Below are 25,182 nucleotides of genomic sequence, written 5' to 3'. Positions count from 1 at the left end.
TCTTCACGGAAATTTAATTATTTATAAAAAATTACTGAAATTCGTTGCAAGAATTCAATTATTTTCATAAATATAATAAAATTCTTCACGGAAATTCAATTATTTAAAAAATTTACTAAAATTCGTTGCTAGAATTCAAGTATCTTTCTAAAAAAAAGTTTTGACAAAAATTCAATTATTAAAAAAAATTTACCGAAATTCGTCGAAAAAATTCAATTATTTCTAGAAACTAAAAAAAAATCTTCTCAAGAATTCAATTATTTCCATAAATAGCAAAATACTTTAGATTTACTAAATTCTTTTAAATGTTATTTTTAAAAAATATTTTTCACTAGAATTCAATTATTTTCATAAATAATAAAATTCTTCACAGAAATTCAATTATTTAAAAAAATTTACTAAACTTCGTTGCAAGAATTCAATTATTTTACAAATAAAAAAATTCTTCACAGAAATTTAATTATTTACAAAAATTTTAATAAAATCCTTTTCAAAAATTAAATTATTTTTACAAATGAAAAATTTTTCACAGGAATTCAATTATATAAAAAAATTTACTGAAATTCGTTATTAGAATTAAAATATTTTCCTAAATAAAAAAGATTTCACAAAAATTCAATTATATAAAAAAATTTACTGAAATTCGTTATTAGAATTCAATTATTTTCCTAAATAAAAAAGATTTCACAAAAATTCAATTATGTATTTAAAAAATTTTACTAAAATTCGTTGCAAGAATTCAATTATTTTCATAAATATAATAAAATTCTTCACGGAAATTCAATTATTTAAAAAATTTACTGAAATTCGTTGCTAGAATTCAATTATTTCTAGAAACTAAAAAAAAATCTTCTCAAGAATTCAATTATTTCCATAAATAGCAAAATTCTTTAGATTTACTAAATTCTTTTGAATATTATTTTTAAAAAATATTTTTTAACTAGAATTAAATTATTTACATAAATTTCCATAAAATTCTAAAAATCAATTCAGTTATTTTCAATAGTAATGAAATTCTTCGCAGAAATTCAATTATTTTTAGAAATTTTTTTCAAATTCGCCTCAAAATTTCAATTATTTTTATAAATAATTAAATTGTTCTTTACAATTCAATTATTTTCCAAAACTTTAATAAAATTCTACGCAAAAATTTAATTATTTTCATAAATATGTAATAACATTCTTTGGAAGGATTCAATTACTTTTATAAATAGTAAAATTCTTTGCAAAAATTAAATTAGTATCAATACATTTTAATAAAATTGAATTAAAATCAAATTTTCAATTATAATTATGAATAGTCAAGATTATTTTAAAAAATTAAAAAAATTCTTTGTTTAATTAAATTATTTTCGAAATTTTTCATTAAAATTATTAAAAAAGAACATTCTTTTCAAAAAATTTAAAGAATCTTGTCAAAAGAATTTAATTATTCATAAAAATTCTAATAAAAAATTTGGAAGTTATTTGTAGATTTATTTATGTTCGAAATCAAATAAATTTAAATTTGATGAGAAAAAAAACCGGGAAAAATTAGGACAAAGCCGGGAAAAAATCGGGAAATAATAATAGTAATAATAATGATGATGATAAAAATAATATTAATTATAAAATAATAAAATCATAATTACAATAATAATCATAATAATAATAATAATCATAATAATTATAATAATAATCATAATTTTTTAATCTTTAATTACAGCAATAATAGTGATAATAATAATTGAATAAGAATAAAATTATAATTACAGTAGTGATAATAATAACGATAATGATAAATTTTATTTGAAAGAACCGATTTGCTTTTTCGTTATAGAAAAAGTATCCTGTGACATTATTTTATGTCATGAACGCGATAATTGTACGATATTCAAAGGATTAAGTAGTTCAGTTAGAACCAGGGTAGCGTGCGCGATCGATCGTTGAAATCGACCCTAGGTCGAGGTTAATTTTTTAAAGTGGTATTTCTTCTCATACTTTTTTTTCTCATTCTCTAGGTCACACGCTTTTGGCCAGATTAAAATTAATCGCAAAAATATTGTTTCATTGACACTAGAAAAATGTATATATATTTCCAGGCCTCGACTTTTTTCGACTACATTTAGATTTATATAAAATGGATTTGAAAATTCTCAAAGGACTTTTGCAAAAAAAAAAATAATTAATTTAGAGAAGAATTTTACTTTAAATTCTAAAAAAATAATAATTTTTGAATTTATCACTCGGTCATCTTTAATTATTAGAAAACAGGAAGAAATCGATCACTCCGAGTCTACGACTCGGAGTGATCGATTTCTTTCTGTTTTCTACTAAATATTCTTTTAAGTTGTTGAATTACAAAAAGGTTTGCATTTAAATGTTTTGAAGAATTTTAATTCATACGAAAAAATAATAATTAAATCATTTTTTTAACAAAAAGTTATTGATGTTTTCGAATTAAAAAAAAAAAAAAAAAAAAAAAAAAAAAAATTACAATGAAAGAATTTTGTAATAAATAAATTCCACAACATTTAGAAGTCGATATGTATTTTCTACATAATATAAAATATAGAGAATGCACTCACCTAGAATATACATCATTGTGAAACAATTGTCGAAAGCGAAACCAAATAAAAATCGACACACTGCAAATTCCCAAAATGTTGTAGAAAATGCTGTTGCAACCCCAGCGAAAAATCCAACTAAATTTGCTCCAACTAATGCTGGAATTCTTCCATATCGATCAGCAATCCATCCAAATATCAGACCACCAAAAATTGCCCCAACAAAAAATATACTTTGGGCAGAACTTGGCAATGCTGCATTCTCGCAAACCCATTCCAACTGAAAATTAATTAACATTAGTCTACAATATTTATTTCATTTAGTCAAAGAAATATTTATCATTTTGGCTTTGCACTCATCAACTAAAATAAAAATTTAATATTTTATCTAATAAATTAAAAATTATTTACTACTTTTTTTACCATTAGCTACTATTTAAATTTTTTCTCTATATTATATTATTTTTTTTTTATTATAAAATACGATTTTAATAAAATTTCTAAATAGATTTTAATTATTTTAAGAGATGTTAAGAAAATTCTTTATAAGAAATTCAGTTATTTTCAAAAATTTTAACAATAAATTCTTTGAATTCAATTATATTTATTAAAGTTTTAATTTTCGAATTTCTCAAAAGAATTTTAATTTTCTATTAAAACAAGTAAATTATTCTCCAAAAATTAAACAAAATTCTTTGAAGTAATCACGAATTACTTTTTAAAAATTTTAATAAAATTCCTTGAAAAAATTCAATTATTTGCAAAAATTTTAAGAACATTTGTTTCATCAGTAATTCAATCATTTTCCCAAATAATGAAATTCTTCGCTAAAATTCAATTATTTTCAATAATAGCAACTATTTTATAATAAAATTTCACAAAAGAATTCAATTATTGAAAAACAATTTTAATAAAATTCTTTGCGAAAAATTCAATTATTTTCACAAATAATAAAATTCTTCAAAGAAATTCAATTATTTTCACAAATCAAAAAAAATTTTTTAAAGAAATTCAATTATTTACAAAAATTTTAATAAAACTCTTCGCAAGAATTCAATTTTTTTCATAAATAATAAAATTCTTCACAGAAATTAAATAATTAAAAAATTTTTTTTGAAAAATCTCGTCGAAATTTTAGTTATTTTTATATAGGAAATAATTAAATTTAATTATTCTCAAATATTTTTTTTTTTAAATCTCAACAAAATTTCAATTAACTTTATATCAATAATAAAATTCAATTATTTTCAAAAAATTTTATAAAATTCTTGGCAAAATTTCAATTATTTTCAAAACTTTTTACGCAAACATTCAATTATTTTCACAAATAATAAAAATGTCTGATGAAATTCAATTATTTGCAAATTTTTTATAAATTTTTTCACAATAATTTAATTATTTTCAAATTTTTTATAAATTTTCTCTCAATAATTCAATTATTTTCTTAAATAATAACATTCTTCACAGAAATTCAATTATTTACAAAAAATTACTTTAATTCGTTGCAAGAATTTACTGAATTATTTTTAAAATACAGTTTTAATTAAATTATTATTCGAAGTAATTGAATTATTCTTTTAAATTTTCATAAAATTCTTTAAAAAAATCCAATTTTTTACAAAAATATTAATAAAATCCTTCGCAATAATTCAATTATTTTCATAAATAGTAAATTCGTTGCAAGAATTCAATTATTTTCATAAAAAAAAAAAATTATTCACATAAATTAAATTATTTAAAAAAAATTTCTAAAAATTTTTTGCAAGAATTCAATTATTGTCATAAATAATAAAATTCTTCACATAAATTCAGTTATTTAAAAAAATCTACTGAACTTTGTTGCAAAAATTCAATTATTTTTATAAATAAAAAAAAATTTAACAGGAATTCAATTATTTAAAAAAATTTACTAAAATTCGTTAATATAAATAGTAAAATTCTTCACATAAATTCAATTATTTAAAAAAATTTACTGAACTTCGTTGCAAAAATTCAATTATTCTTATAAATAAAAAAAATTTTCACAGGAATTCAATTATTTAAAAAAATTTACTAAAATTCGTTTCAAGAATTCAATTATTTTCATAAATATAATAAAATTCTTTACAGAAATTTAATTATTTAAACAAATGTACTGTAATTCGTTACAAGAAATCAATTATTTTCTAAAATAAACAAATTTTTCACAGAAATTCAATTATTTTTTAAAAATTTACTGAAATTCGTTGCAAGAATTCAATTATTTTTATAAATAATAAAATTCTGTACAGAAATTCGATTATTTAAAAGATATCAATAAAATATTAAAATTCGATGCAAGAATTCAATTATTTTCATAAATAATAAAATTTTTCACAGAAATTCAATTACTTAACAAAATTTACTGAAATTCGTTGCAAAAATTCAATTATTTTTAATACAATTTTATTAAATTATTCGAAGTAATTGAATTCTTCTTTTAAATTTTCATAAAATTCTTTAAACAAATTCAATTATTTTCAATATCTCCTATTTTAATAAAATATTCACCAAAAAAATTCAATTATTTATAAAAAGAATTTAATAAACTTCTTCGCAAGAATTCAATTATTTTTATAACTATAAGAAAACTCTCAATAATTCAATTATTTAAAAAAATTTACTGAAATTCGTTGCTAGAATTCGATTATTTTTATAAATAATAAAATTCTTCGCACGAATTCAATTATTTTTAATACAATTTTAAATGAATTTCTCAAAAAAAGGCATTTATTTTCAAAAGTATTATTAATATTTGAGAAAAAAATGAATTATTTACATAATTTGGATAACATTATTTATAAGTATTTAATTCTACGAAATAATCATTTATTCTATCAATTATTTATTTTTGTATTTAAATAATTGAATTCTTGTAGAAGTTTCTAATAAAAATTAAGTGAGAAATGAATTTGAGTGGAAATTTTAGATTATAATTTAATATTTAATATTTTTTATGAAAATCAGGAAAATACAGAATCAAATTTTTTTTTTTTTGGTAATTTTTGTAAATTTAAAACGTGTTTTTCAGTCGTCAAATTAAATTTTTCGATAGCTACTTTATTTTACTACTTTTTTCACTCTTGAAGCTATACTATTTGCTACTTTTTTATTTTTTTAAATTAATTATTGAGTGCGAAGCCTGCATTTAATATCATTTTTTAAATACTGTTGGTACCCTTTTTATCTTAACAAAGGTACGATCAGTATTTTCGGTCGTAATTTTATAATCCATTTTTCTCCGTTCAGCTAAAAAAAAAATTAAAAAATAAAAAGAGTTTAAAGAAACAAAATGGGTGCGCGTAAATTTACATCTATTTAAATTTACCACGAGAACTAATTAAATTCTCTAATTAACAATTCTACATTGATGTATTGTCTTATTGTTGATAACGTATAGCTGTTTGTCAATTAACAAACACTGAATAATTCCAATTAATCAATTTGAGAAAATACTTAATAAATATATTAACAAAATATCTATCAAATATACTTTATTCTTAAACGCTACTTGTTTCCTGTTTTAGAAAAAAAAAGAGCAGACTTTATTCCAATTGCTTTTATTTCTAGATTGTTTAATTTGTCTTTGATATATATACATATATTAAAATAAAATTTATAAATCGAAATATAAAGATTTTGATCTAATGCAAATGATCTCAACTGAACCAGAACATAAATGTCGTAATCTTTGAGTGTAACGTTAAAGAGTTAATCATATACTATTGAAGTTTACAAAAGCTTGGAATTAACTATTTTTCAATAATGCGATATAAGCCTTTCTGTATCCTGTAAATTGATATCCTGTGAGTGTACAACCTTGAATGATTAAAACTAGAAAGGAAAAACAGTTTATAATATATATAAAACTTAAATTGTAATATACCGAATGATACACCCATATAATTAACGACCATTTACAATTATTAATAAATAAGATTATCTGACATGAGTAAATCGTTTAGAGAATGATTATTGAAAAAAAGAAGAGGAAAAAAACTAATTGAAAGCATATCTCTTTCGAATGGGTCGCGCTTTTTTATTGAGTCGTAATTTTCTTTTTTTTTAATTACAAAATGGAAAAATTAGTCAAGAATATTTTTTTTAGGGAGAACTTGAGTTTAATTTTTTTTTTTAATTTTAGTTTAAAAAAGGTTGATAGATATTTTCTAGTTTTTTTTTTTTGGATTCAAAATAATTGTGAATAAAAATGAATTGAGGGAGATTGGATTTTTTTTTCTTTGCAAATAGAGTGAGAATTTATGGACAGAGAGCGTATTTACACCTCGGTTGCGACGGTGGAATAAGGTATGACTGTATAATTGAATTCCCATCCGTGTTTACAGTGGGTGACAGGCCAGTTTGGATCTGCCACTTTTATTCCTTTTTCCATTATCTCCTTGTAATTTACGTCATACATGGAGCATTTCGAATGAGTTACATGGTTCCGATGATGTGAATCCCGAGGTATGGCCAGCGCTACTCTGAAAGTAATTAAAATTTACTTTTTTTTTTCTATTCAATACTATATATTTTTATATTCCGTATTCGTATTTTTATATCCTTAGAATTTTTTAAATATTAAATATTGTTTTTTTTAAATATTGTTTTTTTTAAATATTGTTTTAAACTACAACAATAGGCGAAATAATTGTGTAGAATTTTATTAGAATTATTCTACATATAAAACTTCAGTGAATATTTTGTGTAAAATTTAATTTAAAAATTTTTTTATAAAAATCTTTGCAAGTTTTTAATTGTTTTTAAAAAAATATTGATAAAATTTTGAGCAAGATTTCAATTATTATACTGCAAATTGCAAAAAATTTTTAATATTAATAAATATTAACTTCAATTTTTGTATAATTTCAGAACCAAAAATTAAAAAAAAAATATTAACTAATTCATTATTATTTATTATTGAATTTAATTGTTTTCAATACAATTTTAATAAAATTGTTGTCAAGAAGTCAATTATTTGCATAAATTATAAAATTTCTGTCAAGAATTAAATTATTCTTTTTTAAATTTTTATAAATAATAAAATTCTTGTCAAGAATTCAATTATTTTCATAAATATAATAAAATTTTTATCAAGAAATCAATTATTCGCGTAAATTATAAAATTCTTTTCAAGAATTCGAATTATTCTCGATATACAATTTAATTCTATGAAATTTTTTTGAAAAAATTGAATTAGGTATCTATTGTTAAAAAATTTTAATAGAATTCATCATTAGGAAGGCAATTATTTTCAAAAATTGTGATAAAATACCTTATAAGGAATTCAATTATTTTCAATATTTTTTTAATGAAATTCCTAAGAAGAATTTAATTATTTTCAGAAATAAGGAATTTTTTACAAGAATTCAATAAAAAAAATTAAATTTCTCGAAAAAATTCAATTATTTAAAAAAAATTTTAATAAAACTCTTTGTAAGAATCCAATTATTTTCAATTATTTGTTTATATAGAAGAAAATACTTCGCAGGAATTCAATTAATTTTTTAAACTTTTGATGAAATACTTTATATGAATTCAATTATTTTCAATACAATTTTAATTCAATTCCAAATAAATCAAATATTTTCAAAAATTGAGAAAAAATCTTTGCAAGAATTCAATTATTTTCATTAATAAAAATCGAATTTTTCGTAGGAATTCAATTATTATTAATAATTTTAATAAAATTTCTTTATAAGAATTCAATTATTTTCAATTCAATTTTAATAAAAATTCACGAAAAAATACAATTATTTGCTTAAAGAATAAAATACTTTGCAGGAATTCAATTATATTAAAAAATTTTAACAAAATTTTTTGAATTCAATTATTTTCAATAAAGTTTTTATATTGGATTTCTCAAAAGAATTTTTCATTTTTTTTTTAAACAATTAAATTATTCTCAAAAAATTTAAACAATATTCTTTGAAATTATCCAATTGCTTTAAAAATTTTCAATAAAATTTCTTAAAAGAATTCAATTATTTTCCCAATGAATGAAATTCCTCGCTGAAATTCAATTATTTTTCTAAATAATGAAATTCTTCGCTAAAATTCAATTATTTTCAATAATAGCTCCTATTTTATAATAAAATTTTACAAAAGAATTCAATTATTGAAAAAAAATTTTTATTAAAATTCTTTGCAAAATCTCCAAATTATTTTCATAAATAATAAAATTTTTACAGAAATTCAATTATTTGAAAGATAATTTTACCATTAAATTTTTTTAATGAAATGAATTATTTAAAAAATAAAAATAAATAAATTCTCCAAAAAAAATCAATTATTTGTAATAATTTTGATAAAACATGTTTATAAAAATTCAATTATTTGAAATACAATTATGTATATTTATTTTCCCCAAAAAAATTTAATTATTCAAAAAAATTAAATTAATTAAAAAATTTTTAATAAAATTCTTTGCAAGCATTCAATTATTTTCACTTATAATAAAATTCTTCAGAGAAATTCAATTATTTTCACAAATATTAAAATTCTTTAGAGAAATTCAATTATTTTCATAAATAATAAAATTTTATTCTTTAGAGAAATTCCATTATTTTCATAATTAATAAAATTCTTCACAGGATTTTAATTATTTTTAATACAATTGTAATTATTTTTCTCAAAAGAATTCAATTATTTTAAAAATGAAATTTCTTCAAAAAAATTCAATTATTTTCAACAATTCTGATAAAAATCTTTGAAAGAATTAAATTATTATAAAAAAATTTTAATTTTCTTTGAAACAATTAAATTATTTTCAATAATTGAAGAAAAATCTTTGCAAGAATTTAATTACTTTCCTTAATAAAAATGGAATTTTTCTTGGGAATTAAATAATTTTAAAATACGATTCTAATAAAATTTCTCAAAAGATTTTAAGTATTTTGAAAAATGTTAAGAAAATTCTTCCAAAGGAAATCAATTATTTTCAAGAATTTTTGATAAAATAATAAGTATTCAATTATTTTTAATACAATTTTTAGTAAATTCGAAACAAATCAATTATTTTCAAAAAGTGAAAAGAAAATCGTATCAAGAATTCACTAATTTTTATAAATAATAAAATTTTTCGTAGGAATTAGATTATTTTAAAACACCATGATAAAATTTCTCAAAAGATTGCAATTATTTTTGAAAATGTTAAGAAAATTCTTAAGAAAATTCTTCCAAAGGAATTCAATTATTTTTAAAAACTTTAATTGAAATTCGACCGCAGGAATTGAATTTAAAAATTTTAATAAAATAGTTTATGAAAATTCAATTATTTTCCAATATATAATTTTAATAAAATTCTTAACAAGAATTCAATTATTTTCATAAATAATCAAATTGTTTGCAGAAATTCAAATATTTACAAGAATTTTGATAAAATACTTTATAAGTAATAATTTTCAGTTAGAATTTTATAAAAAAAATTTCGCAAGGAATTCAATTATTTTCAATACAATTTTAGATAACAATAAATAATTAGATTAATTTAATAGGGTATTAGGTATTATTAATTAAATTTTTCTTTTTTTTTTGAATTTCGCGCCAATTTAGTTCTTTGAATTACCGCCTAGATGGCATGAAAATTCTCTCACAAACGAAGTAAAGCAAATATATATATAATTCTTGCTGGTAAATTAAATTTGAAATTATTTCTCATTTTAGTAATAAAATAAAAATAATATTTCGAATAGGTACAAGAAAATGCATCTAAACTTGGACTCTGTAAATTTTAGTCATGGAAATTTTTATGTTCAAAAAATTTTTTATTTATTAAAATAATCGAGCACACATTGAAGTCTATGACTGAAAAGCAACATTAGATATTGAAGTATGAATACATTTTCGCCTTCACGCTCTCATTACTCGGACGAAGGATTATTAGAACTGTGCGTCCATAATTATATCCTTCGGCAATTCGCACGCAAACTTCTTCGCGATGACACCGCAAGGATCTTCCCTTTCCGCGAGGATTTTTCAATTAACTTTTATTCCATATATTATACCATCAATTAAACTCGTTTCAAGCATTTCAGATATTTTCTTCCCTTCTTTTCTAATTTTTTTTCTAATAAATATTTTATTTTATCCATTTTTTAATTTTCAACTTTTATTATTTTTATTAGTTTTCTAATTACTTCTACTCTTTATTATTTTCAAATATTTTAATTCTTTTTATTTATTTTTTTAAATTTATTATTTTAATTCTTTTTATTATTGTTTTTAACTCTTTATTATTATTTTCAATTATTTTAATTCTTTTTTTAAATTTATTATTTCCTTTTACTATTGTTTTTAAGACCAATTTTCTATTAAAATTTTTTTTATTATTATTTTTTATTTTTTTTTAAATTTTAAAAATTTTTTCAAATTTTTTATTTTAAATTCTTGTTATTATTTTTTTAAAATTGAATTCTCATTCGAAATTGTTTAAAAACAAGTGATAAAAAAAATAATCTATTTTAATTATTTTCCCTATTTTTTTTTTTTAATTTAGTTTTCATTCTATATTCTTTTTAAAAGCAAGAGACAAAAAATAAAAAATAATCTTATTTGCATTTTTTAAAAATTGAGTTAATAAATTCTTTATTATGTTTAACTCAAGATCATTTCATAGACAATAATAATATGTAGAGTCAACAAAATAAGAGTGGGAAAAAAAAATTTTCAATAGTCTAATTTTTAAACTATCGGACATTATGAATTTACACTTTGAAAAAATGGAACGCAAAAATGAGAAAAAAAATTCCACTTAATAATAAATATATTGACTATAGGTAAATAGGTAAATTTTATCATCTTTAAAAAAAAACTTTTATGGAAAAACAATTTTTTTTTCTTAAATAATAATAAGTAATATACTTTTACGAGACAATTTTCATTTAGTTTTGTGAGATATGAATAAATTGGAAATATTTACTTCTTTGGTTTAAAAAGTATTGCCGAAGCAATATTTTTCTACTTGGATAATTTTTGTCTCATCGGAAAAAATTTTTCTACTTTTCAAATTGATGTCTGAACATTACAACTTTACCTACTTAAAAATTGTGGTGGCTGAAACATTCAATGACTGCCGCAACTATTAAATTATTATTACTATTTATTATTAATTAAATTACTGAATATTATTACTTGAAAATTTCCAAAATAATTGAATTTTAAACGAGTTGTTTAAATTTTAAATTTTAGAAAAATAATAAAATTTTTCATCCAAAATTCAATTATTTTCAAAATTTTCATAATAAAATTATTCGCAGAAATTCAATTTTGTTCAACAATTTAAAAAGAATCTCGTCAAAATTTCAATTATCTTTATATAAATAATAAAATTCAATTATTCTCAAAAAATTTTTTTTTAATCTAATCAAAATTTCAATTATTTTTATATAAATAATAAAATTCAATTATTCTCAAAAAAATTTTTTTAAATCTCGTCAAAATTTCAATTATCTTCATATAAATAATAAAATTAAATTATTTTCAAAACTTTTTCTAAATTCAATGATTTTCATAATATCTACTATTTTAATAAAAATTTCCCAAAGAATTCAATTATTTTAAAAAAAATGTAATAAAATTTTACACAAACATTCAATTATTTTCATAAATAATACAAAATTTCTCATAAATTTTTCACAGAAATTAAATTATTTTAAAAAAATTTTAATAAAATTCTTCGCAAGTATTCAAGTATTTTCAGAAATAATTAAATTCTTTACAGGAATTCAATTATTTAATAAATATTTATAAAATTCGATGCAAAAATTTAATTATTTTCATACATACAAAAATTCTTCACAAAAATTCAATTATTTAAATAAATTTTCTAAAATTTGTTGCAAAAATTTAGTTATTTTCATTAATAATAAAACTTTTTACATGAATTCAATTATTTAAAACAATTTACTGAAATGCGATGATAAAATTCAATTATTTTTTATACAATTTTATTAAATTATTCAATTATTTTCATAAATAATACAAAATTTCTCATAAAATTCAATTATTTGCAAATTTTTTATAAATTTTTTCGCAATAATTCAATTATTTTGATAAATAATAAAACTTTTTATAGAAATTCAATTATTTTGATAAATATTAAAACTTTTTACAGAAATTCAATTATTTTCATAAATAAAAAAATTCTTTTTAGGAATTTTTATAAATAATAAAATTTGTTTTAGGAATTCAATTATTTTCACAAATAAGAAAATTCTTCATAGAAATTCAATTATTTAAAATATTTATATTAAATTCTTTGCAAAAATTCAATTATTTTCATAATTAACAAAATTTTTCACAGAATTTCAATTATTTTTATAATATACAACTGTAATTATTTTCTTCGAAAGAATTTAATTATGTTGAAAATTCGTTATGAAATTTTTTTCAAAAAATTTAATTATTTTCATAAATATTAAAATTCTTTTTAGAAATTCAATTATTTTTATAAATAATAGATTTTTTTACAGAGATTTTCAATTATTTTCTTAAATAATAAATTTTTTTGCAGAGATTTTCATTTATTTTCTTAAATAATAAAATTCCTTTTAGGAATTCAATTATTTTTATTACAATTTTAATTGAATTTCTCGAGAAATGTAATTATTCTTGGAAATTTTATTCAAAATCCTTCGACGAAAGAATTTCATTATTTAAAATTTTGATTTATTTTTGTATTTAAATAATTAAATTCTCGTAGAAAATGTCTAATAAAAATTGATTCAAAAATGAATTTCACTTAAAATGTTAAATAATAATTGAATATTAAAAGCATTAAGGCCTTAATTGAAAGAAGAAATTGAATTTTGAAAAAATTTCAAATTAAAATCTTTGAAATTCTACATTTTTCATACTTTTAATTGAACAAATAATTATTATTAATCAAATTAATTTTATTATTAAATTTTAATTGTACTATTATTATTTTTTTTATTGTTACAATTATTATTAATTAAATTATAATTATTACTACTATTACTGTCTTTATTGATTTTTATTTATTATTACTATTTATTATTATTTATTATTTTTTTATATATTTTTTTTATTATAATAATTATAATTATTATTTGTGTCAATAAGAGAAGTGAATTTAACAAGGGCACTTCTCACTACTATACAATAAATGCGAATATTTCTAATTGATTTTTAATTATTATTATTAATGCAGTATTATTGTAATTTAGGAACGTTGAGGCATAAAGAATACACCGGGAGCAAATGTAAAATCAGTGATGTAATTGCAGACATTCAATTACGCGAAGGTCTTATGTCTTGACTTACTGACTTTCTATGTAATCGTACACCAACGCTCGCATAATACCTTTTAAAGTCCTTTACTAATTCAAATCGTGTGAAGTGTCATTTCTTTTTTGCCTGTCAAATCAATTACAAAACACGAAAAAGTGACCTCGACTAAAAAAAGGGTCACTTGAAACTAAATTTAATTTTCTTTTAACAGCTCAAATTTAATTTTCCAAAAATTTTACTCAGTACACAAACTTTATTTTATTTTAATATATAAAAATATTTGCATTTATCACTCGGTCGTATTAGTTAATTTATTTTATAATAAATAATTAAATAAAATATAGAAATAAAGAAAGTAGAATAAATAAAAAATTTAATTAATTATATCTTTTTTGTCACGTCACCATGACGTATTTTTATTTAAATAATAATAATAACAATGGTAATAACAATAATAATGATAATAATGATAAAATAATAATTATTTACATAAATATTATTGATTGTAATTGTTCAGATTAATACTTCAATAATTTAATAAATAATTGTACTAAAAAACAAATTGTAATTTTAATAACAACAAATAATTGCAATAATAAAAAATAATTGCAATAAAAAATAATCGTAATAACAAATAATTGTAATAACAAAATAATTAATTAATTGTAATTACAATAATATCAAATAATTGTAATAACAAAATAATTAATAAATTGTAATTGTAATAACAAAAAATAATTGCAATAATAACAAATAATTGTAATAACAAAATAATTAATAAATTCTAATCGTAATAACAACAAATAATTGCAATAATAACTTAATAATTGTAACAACAAATAATCGTAACAATAGACTTAATAATTAAATATATTATTTATGACAACTTGAATTTAGAATAAATATTTTTTGAATAAAAAAATTAATAAAAAATTTTTTTTTTGAAAAATTATTATTGTTGAAAACATGTAAGTAAATAATAAAATTGAAGAATTTAAATATTTAAAGAATTTATTTATTTATTTAATAGAAAAAATTTATTATAGACAATAAATAACATTATATTAAATATTATAGTAAATGAATAAATAAATTCATTGATTTATTCATTTTTATATTTTATTTAAATTTTTTATTCACATTTTTTCGACAATAATAATTTCTTCATAAAATAATAAAAGGAGTTTCATTTTTCTAATTATTACCTGTTTGACAGTATTATTGTACAATTAATTATTAATACTAATGATACTGAATTTATCGAATAGAAATTAAATTTCACTTTTAATTAATTTTTACGGCATTTTTATCTAGATAATAAATAAATTATTAATAAATAAAAATATCTTTATTAATTAATTGGAAATCATTTTCTTCAAGGACTTTGAGATCACTCTCTTTTTCTTTCTCTCTCTTCTTTGCCGTTTCTATTTAACTGAATTTGAAAAAATAGCAATTTTCAAAAACAGGAAATACAAAAATTTTCGAATTTTATAATTTTGGTTCCTATATTTTACGAGAGAAAATAAAATGAAATTTTATTATTAGATTTAGATTTTTTTTTTTATTTATTTATTTATTTTTTTTATTTTTTCGTTCTTGAAAGTTGATATAACTTGAAGCGAAACTGGTGCCATTTATGTAAATGTATAAAATTCTATATATGGATATTTATATATATATATATATATATATATATATATATATATATATATATATATATATATATATATATATATATATATATATATATATATATATATATATATATATATAATTGACAATTATTATTAAACACGTGCTACAAGAATAATATTTGATTAAAAATATCTATATGCGATTATTATGAGTTATTTCTCATAAGAATCATTTGGATATAATTATAAAAATCTCGGTACAAAACCCTGAGAATTTTTTTTAATTATATACAAGTCATTCGTCTTTATATATATTTATCATCAGTATTCTTTGATTTGAACTTTTACATCCGTTTGCCTTGTTATAGATTTTTAAATATAATCACAAGTTTCTTTAAATAGACTCAATGTAATTTGCAAAAAAAAAAAATTCACCAAAAAAAATGTAAATTAACGATAAAAATTTTCCTACTTTTTCAAAATTGTAAAAAAAAATCCTTGTGTTGTTTTAAAAAAGTTTTATCAAAATTGAAAAATTATTATTTATAGTAAATAAAAAATATTTAAAAATATTTAATTTAAAAAAAATTATTATTAAAATAAAAAAATTATTATTTACAAATAAAAAATAAAATTTAAAAATGAAAATGTTTATTTTAAAAATAATTATTATTATTAAATTAATTTAATTATTATTTAAAAAAATAATTTTTTTTTCATTTAATTTATTTGAAATGAAAATTTAAATCTATTGTCATTTAATTTAAGACAGAAAAGAATGCGATGAAAAATAAAATTTCCATCGAAGGGGAATTTTATTTCTACTTTTGTAGAATAAAATTTCTTATAACAATATAATTATGCACAATAAAATATATATAATTCCGGAATGTAACGATTGTGTAATTTGCAGAAATTTATATTCCGCAAGTTTATAATATTGGGTCGTTCAACTTGATCATGACCACAAGTCTTGTTATTTAAATCTTACATAAAATATATATCAATTGCTGAGTGATTAATAATTCTTTATAGTCCAACGTATAACACGAAGTAATTAATTATTTTCACTTTTTTTGAAAACAGGTGTACTTTTTAAACAATTAATTTTGTTTAGTAATAAATATATATTTATAAGATAATAATAATTATAATAATTATATAATAATAATAATTATAATAATAATAATAATTACAATAATTATAATAATAATTATAATATATGTTTATAATATATTTATTATTTGCATCGTTGTCTTGTATTTTTTTGTGTAAATAAAAACTTTACGGCGAAATTTAAAGTTTCTCTGTAAACAAAATCAAAAAATTGTTTTGTGTATATAAAAAAAAATTAAGTAAATTTGAACTGATTGTCGAGAGCTAAGAAATTATTTTTAGAGGCCAATTATCTTGAGGAGAAAATTACACATTAAGCTGCAGTTGGTTCATTTAATAAATGCCTTTAACCCTTTTAGTGTCAGTGAATTTTAATGCGAGATTGCAAAACTCATTTCGTACAGCAACCACTCCATTTTGATACATTTCTTGATTTAAATTGTTTAATGACTTACAAATACTCGCTTCAAATTGCAACTACATTTTTGTTTCAAAGTATAATAACAATAAATATTGCATAAAAAAAAGATAATTTGTTTTTATTTTTATTTTTTTTGTTAAAATGATTGCTTTTTTCGCTTTATATATTTTTTTATCTTTCACTGATTTCTAAATTAAATTCTAAGTTCTCAATATAATCGAAATTCAAATAGAAATGTTTAAATATTTTGATGAATAAAAATATTTAAATAGCTAATTATTTATTTAAATTTAAATGATTTAAATTAAAATTTTTAATCAATTTCTATAACAATTAAAACTGCAATTCTTTCAAATTTTAATTAGTTTCAAAAATTTTCAGTAAACTTCTTTTCTAAATCAATTACAAAATTTTTTAAATAGTTTCTGAATAATAATAGATTTTTTTAATTTATATGTACTTGAAAAATTACCAAATAATTAAAATTTAATTTATACTTTTGAAAACAATTTTAATTGCAAATGAAAATAATTGAATTCTTGTAAAGGAATTTTAGGAATTTTAATTTATTGAAATGTAGGAAATTATTTGCTGATTGAGAATTTTAATTAAGGAAGATTTCGACTATATCAGCAATTAGTGACATCTATTAGACGTCAATTGAACTCTTTGGTTTAGAGTCAGGTGTTATTCTTAAGATAATTACTCCGATATGGTTGTCGGTAAATAATTATATTTTTGAATTTAATTTTTGATCTGAAAAAATAAGCTGCGTGAACGACTGCACTGTGCATCTGTGAGGACTCGAACCCCAGTTAATAGCTGCCTTTCGCGGGACTAACGCCTACCAATGCACCATGCCAACACAGCCTGGACGTTCACGTTTCTTATAATCTCAGATCAAGCCCATACACTAGTCGAAGAGCTGTATAGTTAATGTAGGAAATTATTTGCTGATTGAGAATTTTAATTAAGGAAGATTTCGACTATATCAGCAATTAGTGACATCTATTAGACGTCAATTGAACTCTTTGGTTTAGAGTCAGGTGTTATTCTTAAGATAATTACTCCGATATGGTTGTCGGTAAATAATTATATTTTTGAATTTAATTTTTGATCTGAAAAAATAAGCTGCGTGAACGACTGCACTGTGCATCTGTGAGGACTCGAACCCCAGTTAATAGCTGCCTTTCGCGGGACTAACGCCTACCAATGCACCATGCCAACACAGCCTGGACGTTCACGTTTCTTATAATCTCAGATCAAGCCCATACACATTTACCGACAACCATATCGGAGTAATTATCTTAAGAATAACACCTGACTCTAAACCAAAGAGTTCAATTGACGTCTAATAGATGTCACTAATTGCTGATATAGTCGAAATCTTCCTTAATTAAAATTCTCAATCAGCAAATAATTTCCTACATTAACTATACAGCTCTTCGACTAGTGTATGGGCTTGATCTGAGATTATAAGAAACGTGAACGTCCAGGCTGTGTTGGCATGGTGCATTGGTAGGCGTTAGTCCCGCGAAAGGCAGCTATTAACTGGGGTTCGAGTCCTCACAGATGCACAGTGCAGTCGTTCACGCAGCTTATTTTTTCAGATCAAAAATTAAATTCAAAAATATAATTATTTACCGACAACCATATCGGAGTAATTATCTTAAGAATAACACCTGACTCTAAACCAAAGAGTTCAATTGACGTCTAATAGATGTCACTAATTGCTGATATAGTCGAAATCTTCCTTAATTAAAATTCTCAATCAGCAAATAATTTCCTACATTAACTATACAGCTCTTCGACTAGTGTATGGGCTTGATCTGAGATTATAAGAAACGTGAACGTCCAGGCTGTGTTGGCATGGTGCATTGGTAGGCGTTAGTCCCGCGAAAGGCAGCTATTAACTGGGGTTCGAGTCCTCACAGATGCACAGTGCAGTCGTTCACGCAGCTTATTTTTTCAGATCAAAAATTAAATTCAAAAATATAATTATTTACCGACAACCATATCGGAGTAATTATCTTAAGAATAACACCTGACTCTAAACCAAAGAGTTCAATTGACGTCTAATAGATGTCACTAATTGCTGATATAGTCGAAATCTTCCTTAATTAAAATTCTCAATCAGCAAATAATTTCCTACATTAACTATACAGCTCTTCGACTAGTGTATGGGCTTGATCTGAGATTATAAGAAACGTGAACGTCCAGGCTGTGTTGGCATGGTGCATTGGTAGGCGTTAGTCCCGCGAAAGGCAGCTATTAACTGGGGTTCGAGTCCTCACAGATGCACAGTGCAGTCGTTCACGCAGCTTATTTTTTCAGATCAAAAATTAAATTCAAAAATATAATTATTTACCGACAACCATATCGGAGTAATTATCTTAAGAATAACACCTGACTCTAAACCAAAGAGTTCAATTGACGTCTAATAGATGTCACTAATTGCTGATATAGTCGAAATCTTCCTTAATTAAAATTCTCAATCAGCAAATAATTTCCTACATTAACTATACAGCTCTTCGACTAGTGTATGGGCTTGATCTGAGATTATAAGAAACGTGAACGTCCAGGCTGTGTTGGCATGGTGCATTGGTAGGCGTTAGTCCCGCGAAAGGCAGCTATTAACTGGGGTTCGAGTCCTCACAGATGCACAGTGCAGTCGTTCACGCAGCTTATTTTTTCAGATCAAAAATTAAATTCAAAAATATAATTATTTACCGACAACCATATCGGAGTAATTATCTTAAGAATAACACCTGACTCTAAACCAAAGAGTTCAATTGACGTCTAATAGATGTCACTAATTGCTGATATAGTCGAAATCTTCCTTAATTAATTTATTGAAAATAATTGAATTCATATTGTGAAGAATATTACTAACATTTTACAAAAATAATTGCAATCTTTTAAGAAATTTTATTAACATCGTATTTCATCGTATTTTCCTGTGAAAAATTTTATTATTCATAAAAATAATTGAATTCTTTCAAAGATTTTCTTTTCAATTTTTAAAAATAATTGAATTGTTTGGAATTTAATTAGAATTGTATTGAAAATATTTATTGAATTACTTAGTATTTTATCAAAATTCTTGAAAATAATTGAATTCCTTTAGAAGAATTTTCTTAATATTTTCAAAAATAATTGCAATCTTTTGAAAAATTTAATTAACATCTTATTTCAAAATCATTTAATTCCTACGGAAAATTCTATTTTTATGAATGAAAATAATTGAATTCTTGCAAAGATTTTAATTTTTAAAAATAATTGAATTGGTTGGAATTTAATTAAAATTGTATTGGAAATAATATTGAATTCTTCGTATTTTATCAAAATTCTTGATAATAATTGAATTCGTTTGGAGGAATTTTCTTAACATTTTTCAAAATACTTGAAATCTTTTGATAAATTTGATTAAAATCGTATTCAAAAATAATTAAATTCCTTTTAAATTTAATAATTTGGAATGTAATTAAAATTGTATTGAAAATAATTGAATTCTTATAAAGTATTTATTTATTCCTATAAAGAATTTTGTCTAAATTTTTGAAAATTGAAATATTACCAAGAATTTTATTAAAGTTTTTGAAAATAATTGAATTCTTTCGAGAAATTCAATTTTTAATTGAATTCTTGTAAAGAATTTTTCTTTTTTTTTTGAAAATAATAAAATTCTTTCGAGATATTTAATTAAGAAAGAATTAAAACAAATTTTTAATTATCTCAAAAAATTATATCAAAATTTTTCAAAAAATAATTGAATTTCTGCGAACAATTTTATTAAATTTTTGAATTTTTTTTTTTTTAAACTTTGTAAAAATTGAATTTAAAATAATTGAATTCCTGCAAAGTATTTTATTATTTATGCAAATAATTGAATTATTTCGATAAATTTTATTAAAATTGTATTGAAAATAATTCAATTCCTTGCGATGAAATTTATTTTTAATTGAAAATAATTCAATTATTCCGAAGAATTGTATACTAAAAATTTTTAAAAAAATTAAATTCTTTCGTAAAAAATAAAAAATTGTAGATTTTGAATATAATTTATTTCTCTAAAAGATTTTTATCAAAATTTTTGAAAATAATTGCAATACTGCGAAGAATTTTATTAAAATTTTTTTTTATAAATAATTGAATTCTTTAGAGAAATTTTGTTTTAAATATTAGATATTGAAAATAATTGAATTTCAAAAAAATTTGTGAAAATAATTGAATTATTTCGTGAAATCTTATTAAAATTGCGAAAAAAATTGAATTCTTGCGAAGAATTTTCTTAAAATTCTTTGAATTTCTTCAATTCTTTCAAGGAATTTAATTAAAATTGTATTCAATATAATTGAATTTTTATAAACAATTTTCTCAAAAAGTTCTGAAAATAATTAAATTTCTTTAGAAAAATGAAATATTTTTAGTATTTATTAAAATTTTTTGCAACATTTAGATAAAAAAAAGTCACCATTTTTTATATATATTATATTTATTTATTATTTTTATATTTTATATTTTTATATTTTATATTTTTATATTTTATATTTTTATATTTTTAATATTTATTATATTTAATAGTTTAAATAATAAAATCATTTTGAATTTCACCTTTTCCGATATAATAGTCGAAAAAAGAACAAAAAATAATACCAACCGAGAGACCTGAATTTATTAGAAAATAATAAATTTAGTTAAAAAAGAAAGAAAAGATTTCTTTTCAATCAAGTTCTGAATTCAGATACTTTCAATGTTCAATAATAACAAAAGCACGTGCGTAAATTGGAATGAATTTTTCCTTGGCACACAAAACGATAGAATGGAAAAAAAACTTTTAAATATATAAATATTATATTTATCCAAGTTTTAATATTTCCTTGTTTCCATCTAGTTTATAGAAAACAACAATGGATAATTTTCTATTTTAAATATTAATTTTCCTTTTAAAATGTTAATTTTTCTTTTTAAATAATAATTTTTCTTTTAAAATTTTAATTCTCCTTTTAAAATATTAATTTTCTTTTTCAAAGAACAATTTTCCTTTTAAAATATTACATTTCTTTTTTAAAGAACAATTTTCCTTTTAAAATATCAATTTTCTTTTTTAAAGAACAATTTTCCTTTTAAAATATTAATTTTTCTTTTAAAACATTACTTTTCTTTTTTAAAGAAAAATATTCCTTTTAAAATATTAATTTTCTTTTTAAAGAACAATTTTCCTTAATTAAAATATTAACTTTCTCTTTAAAAATATTAATTTTCCGTTTAAAATATTAATTTTTCTTTTAAAATATTAATTTTTCTTTGAAAATAAACAAAAATTATTTTTTTCGTCCCCAAATAAATTTTTCTATAAATACCTTTCTTCCATTGTGAGATTCTCGAGTTCGGGAATTTTACACCAATGCTCCTCCGGTACCAAAGTAATGAAAATTTGTGAAAAATAAACCCAAGCGACAAAAAATGTGAACGGTATCATGAGAAGAAAGAGAATTTTTTGATAAAATCCAAATTCACCAACGTATGGTAATAATTCATCGAAATCCATGTCCCTTCGTTTCTTATTATTTGCAACACTTGTTTTTTCATTTTTTTCATTTGAATCCCGATTTTGACTAATTGTCGATATTCGACATGAATTCGCATTAAAATTATCACATATTTCCGTTTTTGACACACGCTCCGTATCCGGTACACCAAAACTTTCTTGAGGTGGCATTTTCTCACTTTTATCACACAAAAATATTTAATTGAAAAATATTTTTATTTATTTATTTTTTTTTTTTTAATTCACACACGATTGACTATACAAACCACATTTGTTAAATGTATATTTATACATTATTAGAAAAAGTTACGAAATAAATTATTTAATTAATTTAATAATTATTTTAAATTTTTAATTTCATTTTTTAATATTTATATTTTCTGCTCGTCATCAAAGGGGAAAAAAAATTAATTTCAAGATTCGCGCACTCGACTTTAATATTAAACTTTTCTTAATCCGCTCAGGGAAATTTTCCTGGTTTCTTCTTCTAATTTCCATGAAATTCGAATGTTTATGAGATTTGTTTTTTAATTACAAAAATGCTTCTCTTAATGAAGATTATTTTTGATTTTTCTTTTTAAAAAAAAAACACTTTTTCTCGTTTGTAATTTTTAATTGAAAGAAAAAATTATTTTCATTTCCAGTTCCATTTGAAAATATATAAAAAAAAATAAATAAAAACTTTGAAATGAACACTTTTTTTCCACGCGATTGTTCAAAAGAAACACCGAAACACAAGTCGTTTTGAAAATCTGTTTTTTTTTCGTTTAAAAAGCAAAAGAGCAAAAAAAAAATAAAAATAATTGAGATTATCGAAAATCGACTTTTTGTCTCGCGTGACTTATCTCTTAATAGACAATCGGCGAATGATAAATTGATAACAATTAATGTCAGGCTAATTCCGAAAATGGAGAAATCCTGACTTTAGAGACAATACTGAAAAGGTTGAGAGCGTGATCTACTATATAACCATCGACTAGAATTCCCCTTCTTTTTCATATTGAATGGAAAACTAAACAGATTTTCTTAGATAGAATTGAACAAGTCATAAATCTTGCCAAGGAGGAATCTCATTTTTCATCCATTCTTTTATTTATAATTCCTCCACTTTTGATAAGAATGTTTTGGAATTTTTATTTATCATTCAGAAAACCATTATTTTTTCAGTTTCCAATTCTTTTGTTCTAATAGTGGTTTAAAAAAATTCTTCTTCTTTTCTAAAATATTTATAGAATAACATTTTCTTAAATAATTGAATTCTTTCGAATTTTATTATTATTATTTTATAAAAATAATTAAAATTCTTTCGAATTTTATTATTATTTATTATAAAAAATAATTAAAATTCTTTCGAATATTATTATCATATTATAAAAATAATTGAAATTCTTTCGAGAAGATCAATTTTTAATTGAATTGTTGTACAAAATTTTTTTCTTTTTTAAAATAAATGAATTCAATTGTTATTATTATAAATTATTATTTTTAAAAAATAATTGAAATTCTTTCGAATTTTATTATTATTTTATCAAAATAATTGAAATTCTTGCGAATATAATTATTATATTGTAAAAATAATTGAATTAATCTTCGAATTTTATTATTATTTCATCAAAATAATTGAAATTCTTTCAAATGAATGAGTTCTTTCGAGAAGTTTAATTTTTAATTGAATTCTTGTAAAGATTTTTTTTATTTTTCAAAATAATTGAATTCAATTGTTATTATTATAAAAAATAATTGAAATTCTTTCGAATTTCATTATTTAAAAAAAAATTATGTAATTCATTCGAATTTCAAAAGTATTGAAAATAATTCGAATTCTATCGAATTTTATTATTATTTAAAAAAAATAATTGAAATTCTTTCGAATATTATTATTATTATTTTATCAAAATAATTGAAATTATTTTAAATATTATTATTATATTATAAAAATAATTAAATTAATCTTCGAATTTTATTAATTAAACAAAAATAATTATGTAATTCATTCGAATTTCAAAAGTTTTGAAAATAATTGAATTGTTTCGAATTTTATTAATATTCTATAAAAATAATTGGATTCTTCTGAATTTTATTATAATTTCATAAAAATAATTGAAATTCTATCGAATATTATTATTATTTTATAATACTTAGTATTTTATCAAAATTCTAGAAAATAATTGAATTTCTGCTAAGAATGTTAAAGTTAACATTTTTGAAAATAATTGAATTCTTGCTAAGAATTTCATTAAAATTATATTGAAAATAATTGAATTCTTAAAACTTATTTTATCAAAATTTTTTAATTGAATTCCTGTGGACAAATTTCAATTAAAATTTTTTAAAATAATTGAATTCCTGTAGAAGAATTTTCTTTACATTTTTAAAAAATAATTGAAATCTTTCGAGAAATTTTAACATCGTATTTCAAAATAATTTAATTTCTACGAAAAATTTTATTATTTTATTTTATTATTAAAAATAATTGAATTCTTACAAAAATTTTCTTTTCAATATTTGAAAATAATTGAATTGTTTGGAATTTAATATTAAAATTGTATTAAAAATAATTGAATACTTAGTATTTTAATAAAATTCTTTGAAAATAATTGATCTTCTGCAAATAAAAATAATTGAATTCCTTTGGAAGAA

At 19.9% G+C, this 25,182-nt stretch overlaps 1 protein-coding gene across 2 annotated transcripts in view; it reads right to left on the bottom strand.

Moving 5' to 3' along the window:
- Positions 1–23,464, bottom strand: part of LOC122502493 (organic cation transporter protein-like) — a 42,540-nt gene extending 19,076 nt beyond the window's left edge. The window contains exons 1-3 of one of the 2 annotated variants that reach the window (XM_043612627.1): positions 22,355–23,464; positions 6,850–7,048; positions 2,568–2,826 (exon numbers count right to left, since the gene is read on the bottom strand). In XM_043612627.1, coding sequence (XP_043468562.1) covers positions 2,568–2,826; positions 6,850–7,048; positions 22,355–22,713 — 817 coding nt within the window. In that variant the 5' untranslated portion in view covers positions 22,714–23,464. Of the gene's footprint in view, positions 1–2,567; positions 2,827–6,847; positions 7,049–22,354 lie in introns of those variants that run through there. The other variant, XM_043612704.1, reaches the window with a different exon arrangement.
- Between the last annotated feature and the right edge of the window lie 1,718 nt (positions 23,465–25,182).

This window comes from Leptopilina heterotoma, unplaced genomic scaffold (assembly GCF_015476425.1).
Source record: "Leptopilina heterotoma isolate Lh14 unplaced genomic scaffold, ASM1547642v1 Lhet_0, whole genome shotgun sequence".
NCBI classification, from domain to species: Eukaryota; Metazoa; Arthropoda; class Insecta; order Hymenoptera; family Figitidae; genus Leptopilina; species Leptopilina heterotoma.
This window is presented reverse-complemented; position numbering and strand designations above follow the sequence as displayed.